Source organism: Xiphias gladius, chromosome 22, assembly GCF_016859285.1.
Source record: "Xiphias gladius isolate SHS-SW01 ecotype Sanya breed wild chromosome 22, ASM1685928v1, whole genome shotgun sequence".
Lineage (NCBI taxonomy): Eukaryota > Metazoa > Chordata > Actinopteri > Istiophoriformes > Xiphiidae > Xiphias > Xiphias gladius.
In genome coordinates, this window is record NC_053421.1 from 28,548,100 (window position 1) to 28,567,954 (window position 19,855).

Here is a 19,855-nt window from a genome sequence, read left to right on the forward strand (position 1 = left end):
GTGAGAGACGCCAAGTGAAAGTTTGGGGTTACGCATCAGATTAAATGTAATTATTCTTAGGTCTTGAGTCTTTTAAATCTTTAAGCCATGAGTTGGTTAATTTTAGGTCTAAAGCAGAAAATGATTATTTTTAGGTTGATATTGCAGATGATGGTATGGGTTTAATAATGTGTAATCCATAAGAATGAAGGGGCATCCTGGGGGTCGAGGGGGTAAAATGCGTTTCTATACAGTGGATCTACAACATCGTGCTTTCGAATCTGGCCCGGGACCTTTGTTACATGTCGCCCCGCCTCTCTCTTCACCTCTCAACCGCCCGCTGTCGGAAGTGGAGCAGAAGCTAGTATTTGTTAGCATTACCATTAACCCTGATGCTAATTGGTGCATCTGGTAACTCTCCTGCGCTGTAGTTCACAGGCTGTTCAGTTTCCCCGAGCTAACATTTGTGTCTTTGACAAAACGACTCCCGCAACACCGTCGATGACAAAATACGTTGTCTCGCGGGGCAGGAACATGGCTTCTCAAAACCGTTTTGAATCACTGTTCACGTCTCCTCATCTGGCACCGCCTCATGTTTTAAGGTCAGGAAGAGGGTTCGATTTGGACACAACTGCATTGTTAAGGTCAGGTTCGCTAGACAGGGACCTTGGTAGTGACATTCGGTGCTAAAATGAAAGCAAATAGGCTACTTTTGATCACTAGATTCTTGGAATCAGCTGGGACATTTAAAAAGGATTAACTGCATGGCCTGACTGCCTGACATCTTTGAAGTTAGAGAGGCGCCATGTTTTCCGTTTTTTCCCTGCTTTATCTTTAAAGCCCAGCGTGTTGCGGAGAGAGAGCGTTTGCGTAACCGCCACAGAAAACATCAACAGGAAGAGGAGGCAACCAGGAGGAAGTCGGCCGATGATGAGACTGTTAGAACACGAAACTCGCACACTTGCCACATGAAAGCAGGAGACGGCTACAGCCTATTGATATGGAGCGGCTCCCACCGCTACAGCGTCTCCCTCCCTCCACCTCGTTAACAATGCAATTAACAGACCTTATTAATGCTGCTAAATTTAAAACAACAGTTCTTCCTCAGTGCAATTAACACAGCGGAGAAGAGGAAGAAGCGAGGAGGAGGAGGAGGAGGAGGAGGAGGAGACAATCTGCCTTTTGACTGACTTGTATAGGTCGTCTGTCTGGGGAAGTGTTACATGTTAATCCACAACACTTATCGGTGAGTAAAACTCAGCATATTAAACATGTTTTTAACCCAAATGACGGCTCAACAACCCCGTCGAGTCGGAAAGAGCCGGGCGTTTACCAGGCAGGGAGACTAATGAAAACACTCTAACTACCTTATGGAAAGTACAGGACTCAGTGGTTTTTCAACTTGACTCGGCCCAGGATGTAAAAGTCAGGACACTCCTCTTTCTTTCCTGCCTCCTTTCAGACTCTGTGATAAATGATAAATCAACTGAACCTGACGACTAAAGGTCATTTGGAAAGAAAAAAAAATTGAACCTCAACAATGTCTGATACGCGAGACAGTCATAATCAATAAGGCAATATAGTGTGGAGTTAACATGCTTTTAAAAGCCGTGGTTGTCGTCGATCGAAGCACAAGGCTCGTATTATTCTATGTTTTTCTGATTGTCAACGAATCCCATGAAATGACCCAAACCGACTTAATACTTTCCGACGACATAGATTTTTAAAAGCTCCTCATAAAAAAAGTGTCAGTAATTTCCAAAACCAGCTGCTCACTATACTTTCTTTTAATCAAACAAACAGGAGGAAATACTGCATGTGCTGGGGACTATTTTCAGCGGCGGACTAATCCACATCTGGTGCTGTAGTGAGTATCTGGGGCAGCAGGACGGTGTGTGTGTGGGACTCGGTGTGAATAAACTACAGTGTGTGTGTGTTCAGGGTGATGAGGAACAGGTCTCCCAGTGCAACAGTGTGACTCACTGATGTGTTTTTAATGGTTTTTGGAAACAGTGGAGCTCTGAGGCTCAGAGGGACCAGATACATCAGGGTCTGATTCACACACAGTTCTTGTCAGGAGCAGACTTTCATTGCTGGTTTGGGTCCGCACATGTGGCTTGTTGTCAAGAAGAAAAATAAAGGACGCACATTGTCTTCCTCCTCTCCTTTTCCTACATCTGCCCCCCCCTCCTCCCACCGTGTCTCCCTCCCTCTTCCTCCCTCCATCATACAGCCTCTGTCAGGTTAAACACAGTAATTAAGCGTCTGTTTTTCTGAGGTGATGAGGGTCCATTGTGACGCTCCGACAGCAGGTGTAATTATCTCTCTCTCCTGTCAATCACCTCTGAAAGAGGGAGCTGTGGGTGGGACAAGCTCTAATCACCATCACCGCCACCGTCACCGCCGTCATCGCCGTCATCACCATCATCATCATTTTCCAGTGTTTTCAGCAGTTACGTGGGGTCGAAAAGGAGGAGGTGGGAAAGATTAAATACAGCATTCACACTCATAAACACACAATCTTACACAGGATTACACACACACACACACACACGCCCTACAACTGTTTGAAAACTGACTAACCCCCATGAAATTGAGCAGCTGGAGGGTAAAAACTCCTCCACCTTCTAAACCAGCGGCTTAGGAAGAGAGAGCAAATTAGGATGGAGGGATCAAAAGAGAAAAATTACCAGAGGTATACAGGCAAGCCCTGTGTGTGTGTGTGTGTGTTGGCTGGAGTCAGTCAGGTGAGATGGACTCGGGTGGTGGGATTGTTGTTTGCTTGGCAGAAAATGTTTGGAAGTGCTCGGCTAAATGTGCTGACGCCGAGAGAGGGGGGGGGTGGATGGAGGAAAAGGGAGGAGAGAGAGGGCTGAAGAAGAAGAAAGAGTGTTTCCAGGCTCCTCGGGGCGCTCTGCACAGATGTGAAGGAGGATGTAAGCGAGAGAGAACTCTTTTCCTGCTGCAGGAGGAGGACTGGTATCATTTGAACAATTTTTTTTTTATACTGGCGCCGCACACGCAGCCTCTCTGCATGGCTACCAAAACGATACCTTTGCGTTGCTATGTTACTTTGAAGCACGTCTCTCTGCAAAACTCAAAATAAACCAAATATATGGAGCTAATCAGTGGTTAATTTTGTCTTAAGGGGGCACCCCAGTGTTTTAGTGCTGCAATGCCTATGACGACCGAGTGACTTGTGAGAGACGGATCACACGACGACGGTCAAAATTGAAGCGGCAGAGTTAGAAATATCTAGACTTTTAGTTGCTAGTATGAGTCAAACTCCACCGGATCCTAGATGTCCCACAATGCAAGTCAGTAGTCTTTCGTCAGACTCTCCCTGCCTGACAAACAGCGATGTCGTTTTTAACTCCTCAACCCTGGTTTGGAACACAAGGTGTGAATTTCAGAGCCCAAGCCGAGGCAACCTCGACGGCACCATCGGGGTTATTTTCTCACACTTCAGGAAGGTCCCTGCAGAACAGAAGACACTGTACGACTGCTATCACATTGAACCAATATACCACCAAAGACGGAGTAAACGGGCCTGAGAATCTGACCAGACACTCAATGCCGACATTTTTCAAAGCTCAGCGCTCACACTTCCGTCACATTTCCGAAAGCGTTGAGAGCCTTAGTCAATACTCAAAACAAGCTATGGGCTGGAACTATTTCTTGACAAAACCTACACCGAAATCTTCGTTTTTTAGATATATGTTGCTAATTAGCACCGAAAGTAAACAGTGATAATAGAGATGAAGTATACCAGAATTTGCTACATGTTTTAAAAAGTAATGGAGAAAAAAGGGGGGATTACCACAGAACCGATGAAAAGCTCAGTTTAACAAGGGAGAGAACAGGGTTGGAAAACCCAACCTCTCCCCAGCGGATCTGTTTCATCTTCCCCCTGGAAACGCTGCAGCCTAGAGCTCAGTGTCCCGTCACTCACCACTATCTTGGCGTCCCGGACGGTGTTTTCCGGGACGGTGACCCAGTACTCGGGCTGCTCCCAGTGCGGCGGCTGGTTGTGGACGTTGGTGATGATGACGGTCAGCTCCACAGAGCTGCGGCGGTTCCCTCCGTCCGAAGCCACGATCTGCTGGTTGATCCTGGACGTCTGCAGGGACACGCGCAAGGAACGAGGGAATGTCATTCAACAAACTGAGAAAACAGCTCGCGGTGAGTATTTATTCAGAGCCGCGCCTCTTATTATTTTCTGTCAGGTCCTGGTTCAGATCTTTAAATCACACATTGTAATTCTGGGGACAATATTTGTCCAGACGCCTGTCATTACTTGAATAAAACTGCGGGAACAATTTTAAAGTAAATATTTGCCTTACTCTCAAAGTCTGCTACCAAAACTGTGTGGTCTTGTTATCATTTTATCATCTTTTTCATCAAAATCTAACTTTAATGACCAGGCATTTGTCTGACAACCGCAAAAGAATGGCCTTCGGATCACATGCAAAATAAACAAATATTAGAGCAGAGAGAAAAAGAGAAAATGTTAAGATGTTGAACTTCGGGCTCGTTCATAAAAAGTGAATAAAGAAAGAGGGAGTGTGGGGGGGGCTGCCTTTTCTAAATTATTGATTGAAGCGTCATTTAAAAGATCAGTGGCAGCGAGAAGCAGAGGAGAAGAACAGGGAGGAGATGACAGTCGCAGAAGAAGAAGAGTCAGACGCTTTTGATTCTGAGTTTGCCTTTGCACAAAGAAGAAAACACACACAGACACAGACACACAATCATGACAATCATTAAACTTTCAAGACAACAGGCTGTTTGATGCAACTTTTATTCTCCTCTCAGCGGGAACAACAGAGCAGCTGCTGCCACTGGAAACACAACCTCGACCTCCAGACCTCGTGACCCGGTGACTGCGCCGGCGTTAACTGCACGCGGGCATTGGGTCATCTATCATTTACGTTTTCGGTGCATGCGATGTAATGCACCGCGGATGCGAGCACCGTCTTTGTTTGGCGTGAACCATTTTCGTGTGTGCGTGTTCACAGCAATGTGAATGCTGTCGCCGTTGATCCTGCCCAGCCAGTCCAAGAAGTACAGTTTTCAAAAAAATAATCCGGAAACTTTGAATTATTGATGACAGATTTTCTTAACTACTCTTCATCTTTACCTCCGGCAGTGTTGGAAAGTAACTAATTACATTTACTCAAGTACTGTACATAATTTCAGCTACTCGTGAATTTCTTAGCTGTAGTTACTAATTACTTGGACTGATTAAGATGATACTCACAAAACATGTCAGGGTTTTATAAAATATGATTAAACAGTAAATAAAATCGTTAAAACGAGCTTCACCTTGATAAACTACAGCAGCACAATGATACTTAATGCGTGAGTTCAATAGTCCAAGAATCACAGGGGGCAGTTTTCCACATTAAGCACTTTTACTTTTGATCCTTAAAGTACATTTTGCTGATAGCGCTTCTGTACTTTCACTTAAGTAACATTACATTGCAGGACTTTTACTTGTAACGGAGTATTTTTAAAGTATAGAATTCTTTCCTTTACTTAAGCAAAGGATCCGAATATGTCTTCCGCTGCCCCATGTAGAGCGAGTCCTCGGAAAGCACAGAGCAGCAGAGACTTTGCATGACTTGGACCCAGGACTCAGTGGGTGCAGTGGAAAAGCTAAAGCTGCACAGAACTCGGTCCAAGAACAGGAAGAGCTGATCAGCTTTTCCTGCAGTCTGAAGTAAAAAATAAACTGCCAGAGAGCAGTGGAAGAGGGTTTGAAAACAGCAGTTGTGACAACTTCAATCATATCAAACAAATGAATTTTTAAAGCAAAGCAACATATTTAATGAACTAGATGTAAACCACCACAACGCAGCGCATACGGCCTGTTCTCTATCTGTCCCAGTCCATCATCTGCTCCATCAACCCTTCAACTGGGAGGAACGCCACATTAATATTTCACCGATGTGGTGCAACCTCCAACTCTCCGTCTGCATCCTCTCATCGAGTTCCTCCTCCGGTTCACTTTTGACTTCGTGCAATAAAAACCTCCCACAACAAAATCCTCTCCGTAGGATCGTGTCACGTCAGTGTAAACTGGCTGCGCCAGGACGGAGCCCTCGCTGTTTCATTCTGAAGGGCTGAACCCACAACCTGATATTTACATGAATGGCTCAGATCGCTCAAAACCAATTCTGTGGCGATTACAGCTTTTCACAACACGCGTAAAAGACTCGGGAGCCTGAAGGAATAAACCCAGAAAGAGCCTATATTTGGCTTCTAATTACAGAATGTAAAACCAGGTTTCAATTTCAAGCTCAATTTCAATCAGTACATGGAAAACAGTCTTTAGTAAACTCATTTTCAAGAGTATGGGATTTTGATTTGAATTTGGTTGAAAAGGGACCTTTACTAGTAAAATATTTAGAGAGGGGATGATCAGACAAGGGGTCTGGATGACAAAGAGCGCATCTGTTTGCCTGAAATTGTCTAAATATAAAATATCTTCCGCACTTCTTCCAGCCGGGGGACCTGTAGATGGGTCTCCACCATCTTAGTGTATATTTCTTCATTCCTTCTCATCTTCTCTCTTTTCGTTACTTGTAAACGTAGTGTATAGACGAGGCAACAGAATGGAGACCGCGGGGGGGGGGTGAAGGATGGGAAAGGAGGTCTGGCGCGAAGCCGCGAAGCCCAGAGCTACAGAGCGCAATACATCCCGTGAACGTGCTGTGGGCAAAAAGACACAAAAACTCAGCTAGAGGTAGGAGAACACACACGCGGCGACACTCTCGCGTTCCCTCAGTGGATGCATACCAAACATGCTAGCTCTTATTAAACAGCACAGCTCTCTGCCTCCATGTTGATTTATATTTAGAGATTTCATCAACGGAACGACATGAGAATTGATACAGGCATGAATATATTACGCGCGTGTGTGTGTGTGTGTGTGTGTGTGTGTGTGTGTGTGTGTGTGTGTGTGTGTGTGTGTGTGTGTGTGCGTGCGTGCGCGCATGTGTTCTTCTGTCTCCTGAGAGCGTATTTAGAAAACGTGTGCTTGTCTTTTTTACGTGACAACACAGCCTTTGCTTCCAGACAGAGATCCCAGCTGGATCCTGAACAGGCTACTTTCAGTACTAGGCTCAGTCTCTTCGGGGTGTGGAGAGGCCGTAGGTCTGTCTCTGACCTGGGAGATGGGGTGGTTGACGTAAATCCAGCCAGTGCTGGGGTTGATGTGCAGGTACGCCGGCTTCTGGCTGGACAGCGAGTAGGTGATGGCCGCGTTGCTCCCCTGGTCGTCGTCGTGCGCCGCCGCCCGCAGGAAGCTAGTTCCTACCGGAGTGTCTTCGCGCAGGAAATCTGAGGGGGAAGAGAGACACTCGGACAGGGGATGAAATATTACTGGTACTACTGGTACGAATACTTCTCTTACTGGACTTACTGGTACCACAGCTAGTACTTCTACTACTACTGCCACTGCCACTTCTACTACCAGCGTTACGTCTATTACAGCTGCTGCTAGTACCGCCGACAGTATAAAAATGCTACCGCTACCACTGCATCGAATTCGAACCGCGCACAGTGTGAGATCACGTTTTCCTGATCGTAAGCAGATATTAGAATAATGGTAACGCACTGGTGTGTCGTGTTGTGTCAGCAGTGTGTCACCCCATTTTGTCATTTCTGCCTCTCCCCCTGCCAAGTCAACAGATGCATTTTTAAATTTATGAATATAACCTCCAATCCTGCTGACTGTGATGTGTGTCAGCGCTGATCAGACACCAAAAACAAGCAGCGGAGAGGAGGTCTGCCGCTGCATTTCCCTCTGTAATACTGCATTTCGAGCGTTTCGTCAATACTAATGTCCTTTTGACGTTTGTGGGTCTCGGCGGATACACTTCGACTGAATAACCACGTCAGATCTTGTTGAGTCAACGTGTGTCACAGAGACAAAAAACAAACACAGGATTTGCCTGCCTCCCACGGTTTAGCATAAGGATATGGATAATACTTTACCTTCTTTTGTGGAGGTAACACAAATCTCTTTTTTAAAAACTGCCGTCTTCCCAGTGAGCTTTTGTTAACCTGACCCAACAAGAAGAAGGGGAAAATTACGGTCCATGATTTCAGGAAATTCTGAAAATTAAAAAAAAGGTAACTCTGGGAAATTTAAAAATCAATCTTAAGCTGTGATGGACAGCTATTCGGTGCTCTTAACCTCTAGTTAACACCAGCTAGCACCAGTTGGTATTTTATCTTTGACGTCAGAACATCGTTTGTCTCCCTGAATCCGTAGTTTAGATGCAGGCTTGACAACATTTCCAGAACAGCTGGAAATGTCCAGAACATAAGAAAAGCCCGATAACAGCCCAGTCAGTGGAGGTAACGAGGGGTCACACTGACGCCCTGTGACCTGTGAAAATGAAAAGGAAATGGACCCTGTCTAGATGTGGGTCATCCATGGTTTCGGGAGAAAGCGACACAGATAAAGCAATAACCGAAAAAGAAGTTGCTCAGGAAACTGAATTTGACTCAAACATTGATTCTGGCTTTTTCCAGATCACTTCCTCCATCTGTGCAGGAAAACCTCCGAAACACTAACACACACACACATGCAGACGCGCGCGCGCGCGCACACACACACACGTCAGTGGCAAATGAATGCATGTCCCAGAAACATTTCAATCTGCCTCTTAAATAGTTAATGAGCCACTCTGTGTGTTTCTCTAATCTGACGAGGAGAACTTCTGACACAACGCTTATCAAAACACATATTTGCACACATAGTAAACAAACACGGACCCGCGAGGGGCCAGCGGCGAATATTTCATCAGTTTTAAGTGCTTTCCAGGATTACGGGGCTGCAGATTGATTGATGATCATGATGATGATGACCTAACGCTCTCCTCACCTGTTTCCTCCAAACTCACACAGAGAGGATTTCGTGTCTTAGAGCAAGAGTGCAGAGATGTTAGCGTGGGCGTCTCCAGAGGGACAGACGCGGCTTAACGCTCAGTGTGTCACCGCCGCGTTTCACACTTTCAGAAGCACAAGATGGAGAAAAAACCGGCGACGGGATGAGCTGAGCCGCAGAGGTAGAACACCGCCGCAGAGACCATTTGTAAATGGTCCTACTAACAGCAGAGGTAGCGGGAACGGCAGCGCATGTAGCAGCGGAGATGTTAGAACCAGGAGAAAAGGCAGAACCACAGGCAGCGGTAGTAGGAGTATCTGTGGAACCAGGAGAACACTACAAGGAGTAGCAGTTGCTGCAGTAACACTAATAATTGCAGTAACAGTAAAACATGGCAGTAGCAGCAGTGGTGATTGTAGTACTGTAGCGCTACTAAGCAGACAGTCACACTGGTAGCTCTAGTATCAGCAGTGGCAATATTAGCAGCACAAACTCACACTGGTAGCGGCTGTTTTCAAATTTCGGGTCGTTGTCGTTCTGGTCGGCGACGAGCACCGTGATCTGACAGATGCCGATGAGCGGCTCCTCGGCCTGGTCTGTGGCCGTCACGGACAGCGTGAACTCCCTCTGGCGCTCCCGGTCGAAACTCACCGCCGTGGTGATCACACCTGGCAAACACAGGGACCCCCGTCACCATACCACCCCAACATATCCAGAACTTTTTTATAAAACATCACAATTATAGCTGCAAATAGGGAAGCTGCTTTTTTAGAATGACGGTTATGTGAAATTATACTTTCTTGGAAACATAAATTTCCCTCAGTCGTTTTGTTCTTGGTGTATTTTGATATCAACTTTCACCTTTTGAAAATAGCCCATGGTTTTAATGTTTTACTGCGGAACTTACCAGTGTCACGATCAATATCAAACCCAGACGACACTCCGTCTCTGTGCATGATGCCGTATTTGACCTCTCCGTTGACCCCCATGTCGGCGTCGTGGGCCCGGACGCGCAGGACAAACGTCCCCGGCGGCTGGTTCTCCAGGACGGCAGCGTTCAGGCTGTAGTTCTGACACTGAGAGGACAATTTGAGAATGGAGACAGTGGCAGAAAGATTCAGTCCTTGACCCAGGCTAGACTAAGCCAAACGGGACAAGAAGAAGACATCTTTCCCCCCTGGTTGTTCCTATCGGAGCACAACACACAGACATAACAGCTTCAGTCACCTCATGGAAGACCGGCTTGTTGTTGTTGATGTCGTTGATTCCCACGATGACCTGGGTGGAGCTGCTGAGTGGGTACGGTCCACCGGACGCGTTATCGTCCGTGGCGGTGATGTTGAGGACGTACTGAGGTCCCCGCAGCCTGGGAGGTGGGCTTCGCCGCAGCTTGATGATACCTACGCACACATGGCGGTTTCAGACTCTTAGAGAAGCACTTTGTTTGAAGCAGACTGAGACCTTTGGTGCCTTTAGAGGGACTCATCTTGGTTTCAACTTGCACCCGTTTTTATCTTTTCCCCACCTGGCACATAATTCTGTTCTCAAATTACACCCAACACGTAGCATATCTGGAAATGATTGCTATATTTAACAGAAGTCTGGTATAGGGTGGTAAGGCTCACGGTTACAGCTTTCTGCAGAAATATCAACACTTCTCGGACGGAGTACACAAGTTTAAATTACTTTTATGTTCACAGGCATCAAAAAGTTCTTGTGTTTGCTGCTCCGCTGCCGGAGGACAGCGTTCACCGCTTTGCAATAAACTGACTCAGCTCAGAACATGTTTCAGCTAATAGAAAGTAAAGGGAAAACAGGAGAGAAATCACCCGAGAGCCGCTGATCGTGCCAGAGTGCCCGAAGGTCCCGAGTAGCTCACCGGGGGGTGGGGCGGGGCGGTTAAGGGTTAGAGATGATAGAATGTATTGTCTGTAAGTGCAAATGCCAGAGAAGAAGTTGAGCTTAAACACACCGTAGATGTGAGGCTGCGATGTGATGTTTACTGCTCTGGGGGTCCTCACTGCGTCACCAGCAACGACTGTCGGCACGAACACCAGCCCCCCCCCCAAAAAAACCCCACGTTGCTCTAACTCGGGCCTAAAACAAATGTCAGATTTTTCCGCGCTAACAATCACCTCCGCATTAACATAACAGAGCAGCGGAGCAGACAAACAAACAAATAAGCGGCTTTGGTAGCAACATGAATAGAGACACGGAGGCTGGGAGGGAGCGAACACATCTACATGAAAATACTTCACAACGCTTTGAAGTGACAAAGCAGAACAGCCCAGCAAGCCAAAGGCCATCTGCTGTGTGTGTGTGTGTGTGTGTGTGAGAGGGAGAGAGTCTTAATGTGTCATTTATGTGCAAATGTTCATGTTTATGTTTGTGCATGGATGCATGTGTGCTTGTGGGTTTTTTTTGTGTGTGTGTGGCGGAGCAGTGCATGCTGGGTGACAGAGGCTTAGAGATAAACATGCAAAACATGACTCCACATCACAATACTGCACATGAAGTCTATCTTCAAAAAGTCTGTGTCTGACACACACACACACACACACACACACACAGAAACTCTCAGGAGAAGAGTGCAGTTTGTGTGTGTTAGCTGTAGTGATTATAAATGTGTGTGTATTCGTTTTTTTCATTTACGCATGTTTGGCTATGTGTGCGTGCGTGCGTGTGTGTTTACGCGTGTGTTTTCCAGGGGGTTCATTGGCCTCGTTAAAGCTACCAGGCTTTATCCCCAAATACTCGTTACCACAGCAACAGCCAGTCCAGTGTGTGTATGTGTGTGAATGTAAGTGATCCGGATGCATCTGCGTGCGTGCGTGCACGTGTCTGTGTGTGCTAAAGCGATCAGCTTGTTAAAAAAACGACATATGCATAATCATTCATCTGCTTCTGTGGATCCGGGGGGGAGCTGGACGCTGATGTTGGCCCACGTTGTCCAGGACAAGCTTTCTCCACAGCTACACGTCCCGTTGACACCAAAGCCACTGACGATATTCCCTTTAGATTTTATTGACCCATTACTTTCCCTCGACCCTCAGGACAAACTTTACATTTTGCCTTCACCTCTGAGCCGTGTGTGACGTATGCCTGTTGTCTTTGTTCAGCTCAGTTCTTCTCTCTTTCTTACTCTCGTCTCTGCACGTTTATGAAACAGATTCATATTTGTGTTGCGTCTAGAATTGGCTTTTATGTTCTGTCTGAACGAAGCTTCTGAATAGCTAAATCTCCACTGTTTTTTTATGTTCGGTCTTTGCAGCTTCAAGGGGACGCTAGCAAGACGCCGTAATGGAGGTTTTATATCAGTTTGGTCTCTGTGTCCAGTGGGCAGACCGGTTCGGGATGTGGTTGAGGTGCAGGGTAGATGGTAGATGGCCGGCTGATGGGGAAATCGGTAGCCGCAGGTGCTCGTACATTCAGGAGTCACCTCTTTTTCTGTTTCTTGTTTTACAGTCGGAGGGTGTGTAACTGTGCTTCTGAGGTCAGGACGTCTGGAGAGCTGTGTGCAGTCACCGAGGCCAAGCTGGCTGCTGGACGGTCGGTAAATCCCTCCAAACTGTACAGCTGCTGCCTGTTAAACTGCAGCGTCTCGTTTTCTATTTCTACACGAGTTAAATGCAAAAGACGTGACTTGTGGGTGTGGAGGATTTGGGGTTGTTTAGAGGCGCCTTTGACGGAGCTGACCAACGAAAGGAAATCAACAAGTAAGGTAACGCATTCATTTTGAGAGATTAGTGGAGTAATGCAATTACTTTTCAGTGAGTTATGTGTAACGAGTAATGGATTACTGCTTTCGGGTGACTTGCCCAACACTGCCCTAGAGTAGAAAAACGATCGGCTCTGAGCAGACACAGGACACTCTCGACATCAAGCCAGGAGCAAAGTGACAGCGCCTGGATCTGTCTGTCGGAGCTCCAGGTGAGCTCTAGGTATATCTGTGTTTGGTAACACTTTAAAATACAGGAAAGCAAAGAATACAAAGGAACGGGTGAGGAACGAGTCGGTGATGACCTGGTTTTTGATAGATCTTAATGAGTAGAGGACCACATGGTGGATGACGATGAGTGACTAGAGATACGATATGAATGAATCATACGGTCATGATTAGGTCATGAACAGCTGTACATTGACATGCAGACCACTTCCTTCATTGGTAGCTGCTAATTAACTCCAGCCACTGAGTAGCACGAATCTAATAACCACTCATTAACTACTAATTACTTAAACATTAGTTACTCTTTTTGTGCAGCCGCAAGTAAAGTGGTGCATCACACTGAGAAGTGACTAGAAAACCATGATAACTTAAGTGTTACCCTCTGTTTCTGGTTGTCTCAGTGTTGCTGATGCTAACTACTGGGTGTAACTAGACAGCAGCGATTGACAGGTGAGCACAAGTTGCTCAGCACCAGCGTCTCGCTGCTTGATGCAAAAAAAAAAAAAGTCGTTGCTGCCTCAGTTTGACACTGCCACGTTTTGTGTTTATGTTCATCGTTCTTCTCTCACCCTTCTGGTTGTCCAGCAGGAAGTTGCTGTCCTCGTTGCCGCCGGTGATGGCGTAGGAGACGCCATCTCCGTCTGGGTCGTTGGCGTGGACGATGGCGACCAGCGTGTCCGGACCGGCGTCCTCGCTGAGGAAGGTCTTATAACTGACAGAGGACGATAGAGACATGTTAAATCTATACTATATGTGGACTGGAAGTAAAGGGTTAAGCGAGTGAGAAAGGACAGGTATTAATTGAAAAGAGGACAAGGGGGAAAGGAAAAGAAAACAGAAGGGAGCGGAGAGAGGGAGAGAAAAAAGAGTTTAAAAAGAAAACGAGTAGGGGAAGTATAAGAGGAGGGAGGAAAGGGAGGAAATGATGAGAGAAGGAGAGAGGAAGGAAGGAGAAAGAGTAGAGAGAACAGAAGAAAGGAAAAAGTTTGAAAGAGCACATGAAATACATGACGTACGTTAAAGGCAAAGTAAAGAAGTACAACAAATGAAAGTAAGACGGCGTGAAGGAGACAGACAGAGGAGCGAGAGCAGAGGTGAAGACGGAGTGAAAACAGATGGAGGAAGAACAGCGGGATTAAAATTAGATTCTGAATTAAAAACAAACTTAATTAGCAGTCTGACTCTGTGGGTGAGAGACACAGACAGCGACAGGAGAGAGACTGACTGCTGATGTTGGTTATTGAATAAAGTCAAATTAAAAACACAAAACCGCCAGAAAAGCGGAATAACAGAGCAAAACGACAATGGGCCTACACGCTCTGGGAGAAGACGGGCGCCTCGTCGTTGCTATTGGCGACGCGGACGCGGACAGAGGCGGTACCCGTGCGAGGGGGCGTGCCTGCGTCCACAGCGACCACCACAAACTCGTAGACGTGATTGGGCCGCTCGTAGTCCAGGCGATGGGCGGGGCTGACCACACCCCCCGACGTGATGTCAAAGTCGCCACCGTGAACGAAGTAGGAGAGCTCCGAGTTCACGCCGGAGTCACAGTCCCGGGCCAGAACTGAGGAGAAGGAAAAGACGAGGAAAGGGAGAGGAGGGAGATGGAAAGAGACGGGAGATGAGGATGAGGGGACAAAGGAAAAAGAGAAGTGAGGTGGAGGAGGAGGGACAGAAGAGATGGATGAAGGACAAGAGTAGAAGGAGAAAAAGCAAGAGATGAGCAGAAAAAGATTAAATCACAGTGGAGGACAGAAGTGGGAGAAGAGAGAGAATAGATGAAAGAAGATAAGGACAAAAGTAGAGGAGCGGGAGATGGAGAAGAGAGAAGAGGAGAAGAGACGAGGTGGGGTCGGAGGACAATGGCGGGGTGGAGGGGGGTTGAAGAAGATAGAAGAGAGAAAAGACACAGAGAAGATGGAGGAGAAAGAGGAGGAAATAAAATGTGAGAAAAAGAAGAGGAGAGGAGATGTTCAAGGAGCGGGGAGGAAAGGGGGAGACAGCGAGGCAGAGAGAGGGAGGAAAGAGATTCTATAAATATGTCTGTCGGTACACTGTTGAATGTATGTATGAATGTGTGTGTGTGGGTGTGTGTGTGTGTCTGTCTGTCATTGGCTACTTTTGGGGACACATTTCAGGCGGTTTGTCCAACTGGGGACAAAAGCCACGTCCCTGGTTGGGAAAAGGCTGATTTTAGGGTCAGCGGTTAAGGTTAAGGTCTGGTTAAGCCTCCGGGAAATGAATGCAAGTCTATGTAATGTCCCCAAAAGTGACCTAGATCAACATGATCAACATCAACATGTCTCTGTGTGTGTGTGTGTGTGTGTGTGTGTGTGTGTGTGTGTGGCACAACCATCTGTCATAGCTGCTGTTGAGTGGTTGAGATCAAACAGTCCGACTTCAGCATGGCTTTGCTCTTATTAGGCAGACAGCCAGCAACACACACACACACACACACACACACACACACACACGCTGTACAGTATGCCCAGGTGTAATGTGCTGATGTTGTGTTCACTGACAGAGGGCAAATGGTTTACCAGAACCTGCTCCACAGATCAGCCTGTGTGTGTGTGAGCTCCAGTTTGAGCTATAGACCGGACGGAGTGAGGACATTTTGTGGAAAGTGAGGACATTTTGTCCGGTCCTCACACCTTCAAGTGTGTGTGTGTGTGCATGTTACCTTGGAGCAGGGAGGTTCCAGGTGCGATGCTCTCAGGTATGTTGTCTCTGGTGTAGATGGAGTGGAGGAACTCAGGTGTGCAGTCGTTTTCATCCGTTATATGGACGACAACCTGCAGGGGGCGACTCATCGTTATTCCCTGGTATTTTATATCAGATTCGTACTCATTGTCTTGTGTGGATAAAATTGTCCCTGTAGTCTGTTAATATGGATCAGGTAACAGTCCGTGTGAGGAGTGAACAGGTAAGTGGTCACTGTGTCGTTTCATCTCAGAAAGCGCTGATTTGGCGATTTGATGTTACGCAGTTAAGTCTTTGCTAAATGTGGTTGAAACAGTAGTCGCTACGCCACCAATGCTCCAGCACCACCTGCGTGAAGTGGGATTTGATGACCACAATCAAAGTTGCTAACAGATCATAATTTTCCCCAGACCTCCTTTGCAAGGCCAACGTTCTGGAGGTCATGTCATGAGACGATAAACTTCTGGCACCTCTGTAGAAACACTACAGGGAGGTGAGGAATTAAATCTTTCAGCCAGTCTCTTCGGCAGCTGATATTTCCATTTGCGCTGCTTTCCAGCCTTTTTGGCTTCTGCCTTTCCGCCGTCGTAGCCTCCCCCCTCCCGCCTCCCACTGCCTCTCCAGCAACTCGGTGTCTTTCGGTGTCTTTGTAGCCTCAACTCAGTGAATCGTAAAAATGGGGATAATGGATCAAACACTCAGGTCTTTCCTCGCGGACATTCATGAATGGACATTTATGTGTTTATTCACATGAAAAGTGACAGAAGTAGTTGTGCGAGGAATGAAAAAAGAAAGCTAAAGAAGGAAGTTCACGTCGTACTTCACATCATGCAATCACTGTGTCAGACATATGAATCACCCGATTCTGCCTTCAGAACATGGGTTCCAGATGCTTTTAGATGATCCAACGGTACATTTGATGCATGCTGCCAAGTAAGAACAGCTTTGCTGCTCTTATTACAAACAACAACCTTTGTTGCTTCAGTTCAGCTCATTCGTAGAGGCTGTCAAAGCTTCTGCGCCGGGGGAATGATGTATGCTTGCTCCCTTTTGCTGATTGCCGCCTCTGTCAGATGCAGTGCTGACTAGTAAGCTTGGAGTTCAAGGTGGAGAACACAGATTGATAATTACCCTGATAATATGCTGTAGTGTACTCTTGTCAATCACTGGTTGTTGGTCCAGAAGTTCAGTCAGAATCAGCAGGTTTTGAAGTTTTGGGGGTAATATTAGCTGGAGAGACTCTGGCTTTAGTAAATCAACCATCCTGTTTTCCAAAATATCTCGGGCAAACGTTATGAAGACAAATGTCTCCTGCTCGAGGAGAGAAACCCATTTCCATTCTGTCTCTTTCTCTTTTAAACCTCCTCCACCAGCCGAACCCTGAGCCTCGGCGACGTCGCCTTTTTCCCCTGTTCCTGTTCAGTTCCCCCACTATCCCCAGCCACTGGAGCTCAAACCAAAACGCTATTTCCATTCCCAAATACACCCAATTTAACCGGCGAGGCTGGCGACCCAACCGCCTGAGCACAGATTTCCTACGCAGCCCTGAACCTTAGACAGACCACCTGTGGAGTAATAACAGCAGGGCAGCGGAGGGGCACGCTGTGAAGATTTGGATGCAGGGCTGGTTCTGCAAACATGGACTGAATATTTAAAGGTTTCAGCTGGAAACAGGAGGAAAACTGTTAATTATTTTCACTTCAGGCCAAACAGACGAATATGTATGTTCCTGACCTGACCATTCTCAATTTGAAAGATTGATACTCAAAGAAAGACGCAAACAAACAATTATCACTTTGTAAAGCTGTTATGACGAACTTAACAAGAAGCTGCCTGTCTCCACACTCAGCAGACACAAAGAAACATGATCATCCCACTGGAGGTGTGCTTGTGTTCCACCTGATGAATCTAAGTCCAATATTCACTCTCCTTTTAGCTCTCCTTTGGTCTCCACCAACTCCGGAGGGAAATATCTGGCTCTCTGGCTGCTAAATGCTCCTCTTTCTACACCAGCTAGTCTCTAACTGTGTCGCCGCACATATCAAACTCCAAAGAGCGTTCGCTCGGTCAAGTTTAAAATTCCCGAGACCATAACGTTTCTCTGGCTTGTCCATGTCAGCTGCTGTTACTTTAACTGAACTTTTGCCGTTTTTTTTGTTGGATCCTCTGTTCAAATATCTTACTAGTGTTGTGTCGCGTCGTCAAATGGACAGACAGAAGTGATTTTATAATATGTTGAATGGCAGAAAATTGTCAGATAATGCAACACCCCGTCTTGACTGAAGGTTTTCTCTTTAAACCTTAATGCTTAGTTGGGGCAATAAAGTGAATAATCTGCTGCTGAACAACTGGCAGAGGAAGACCGGGAGGCTGACAGGGAGATGTAAGTGAAGTATGAAGGAGGGGAGTGAGTTCATGAGGACGGTTTTAAAATGTCTTTAGAAGCTGAAGGCAACGGAAGCTGCACAAGCTGTAGTAAGATTTAACTCTCTACACACCTGGCACACACACGCAAGCAGGGCCTTTAGAGCGAACCAGTGCATTGCCTGTCGGTGGGGGCCGATAGCTAGGAATCCTTTCAGGGCTGCAGTGTGTGCGATCAGTCGGTCTCCTTCTGTTACGCCTGGAGTTGGCTGCTCCGCTCCGCTCCGATAGTGGCTGGATGACGGCGTAGAAGGTGCCGCCGCCTTTCTTGAAACCCCGGGCGAGTGCACGCTGTAAATTGTCCGGGAGCTGCACTGCCCCTCTTTTCCTCACATCACGTAACAGGTAGGAAATCGATGTTTGAAGCCTTCTGGACAACCGCTCATCCAAAAAACTTCGCAGTCGACACTGCTCTTCCTTGGGTCCTCACTAATACACCCACGAAGTTTGAAGTCGATCGGTTGAGCGGTTGCGGAGAAAATCGAAATACACACAGACAGAGATTCCTCCATTTATAGTCAGATTAGCCAGCCGAGCTTATAGAGCAGCGGAGGCCTTTGGGGGATGCTGGTAGTTTAGCAACCATTTTCTCTCTGTCTCAACCATCTGGACACTGAGAGCAGGTGATAATGGATTTCTCTAGGTCTGTGTGCATGTGTGAACATGTGCGTGAGTGTGTGAGTGTTAATGTGAACAGATGTAGCTATCCACTGTATAAAAAGTCTTGAGAGCTCACCTTGAGAATGGGAGTCAGTGCTTGGCTGCGAGGTTTCTGCACTTAGCACTTCGGATGTGCGTGTGTGTGTGTGTGTGTGTGTGTGTGTGTGTGTGTGTGTGTGTGTATGCTGCACCCACAGTTAATCCATAATGCTGTAAACTCTGTAATAAAACTGAGCCCAAACTGCTGATCGTAACCTGATCAGATGTGATCACTGAGGCTCTTGAATGCAGCTTTGATCTGAGTTTTCACTGAGTTTTCATCATGAAGAGCTTCACAGGACGCTGGTGAAAATGAGGCAAACAGCGCTGTGTGTTTGGTTTTACGCATACATAATGAACACATAAGCAGATTAAACAGTAAATGAAACCGTTGCATCACGGCGTCTGATTCAGCGGCAGCACTTTCTCTCATTTGGAATTAATGAGTTTTCATCAGAGAGCGGCGTGTTCAACAGTCGAGGGTCAACGAGTCTTAGAGCTGTTAATGTGGATTTATTCTGTTTATCGGGGGAAGAGGGGCTGCGATGCCGCTTGCAACGCTGTGCTGACCTCCCCGTACCAGGTGGTTTGAAACCCATTCGTACTGTAATTCTGTGATGCCTGCCACATGACCCTGAAAGATCAAACGTGAGCGACGCCTACAATGCCGGCGACTCCCCACCAGTCAGCAGAAGTTTCTAGCTCTCTCCGAACGCCCTCAGCGACAGCCACGTAAGTGAGTGTGTGCGTGTGTTTGTCTCATTGTGCGAGCGTACCTCTGCCACGCTGCTGAGGCCGGTGTCGGGTTCGGAGGCTCGGACCTGCAGAGTGTGGAGGTTGTGTCCGCTCTCGTAGTCGACGCTCCTGGTGAGGCCCAGCGCTCCGCTCTCCTGGTTGATGCTGAACAGGTTCCCGGGATTCACCAGCAGCATGTAGGACAGGCTCTTCTTCTGGAAGGAGACGGCCTGAACCGCCGCAACACTGCACGCACACAGGAAGGGCTAAAGTTAGCGGCTGCTGCTGAAGCCACAGCGCCACCTTTTTACGCTTCTATTCCCGCAACAGCCCAACACACGCACAGTGGCGGGACTCCAAAATCTGACAGCTTTGGAGGTGAGCAAGGTTACTTTGGAAGGTTTTTTTTTTTTTTTGCCTCATTTGATGGCACAGTTTCATCTCTGCAGACCCAGCGCAGAGATGAAACTGAT

General features: G+C 47.0%; 1 protein-coding gene across 1 annotated transcript in view; it reads right to left on the reverse strand.

Moving 5' to 3' along the window:
- The window catches only part of si:dkey-22o22.2 (neural-cadherin), a 132,471-nt gene that overhangs the window by 45,169 nt on the left and 67,447 nt on the right, over nt 1–19,855 (reverse strand). Inside the window, exons 4-12 of the mRNA XM_040116799.1 lie at nt 19,424–19,628; nt 15,505–15,616; nt 14,136–14,385; nt 13,391–13,533; nt 10,103–10,275; nt 9,783–9,951; nt 9,373–9,543; nt 7,148–7,320; nt 3,932–4,099 (exon numbers count right to left, since the gene is read on the reverse strand). Of these exons, the coding sequence (XP_039972733.1) occupies nt 3,932–4,099; nt 7,148–7,320; nt 9,373–9,543; nt 9,783–9,951; nt 10,103–10,275; nt 13,391–13,533; nt 14,136–14,385; nt 15,505–15,616; nt 19,424–19,628 (1,564 nt within the window). The remainder of the gene's footprint in view (nt 1–3,931; nt 4,100–7,147; nt 7,321–9,372; nt 9,544–9,782; nt 9,952–10,102; nt 10,276–13,390; nt 13,534–14,135; nt 14,386–15,504; nt 15,617–19,423; nt 19,629–19,855) is intronic.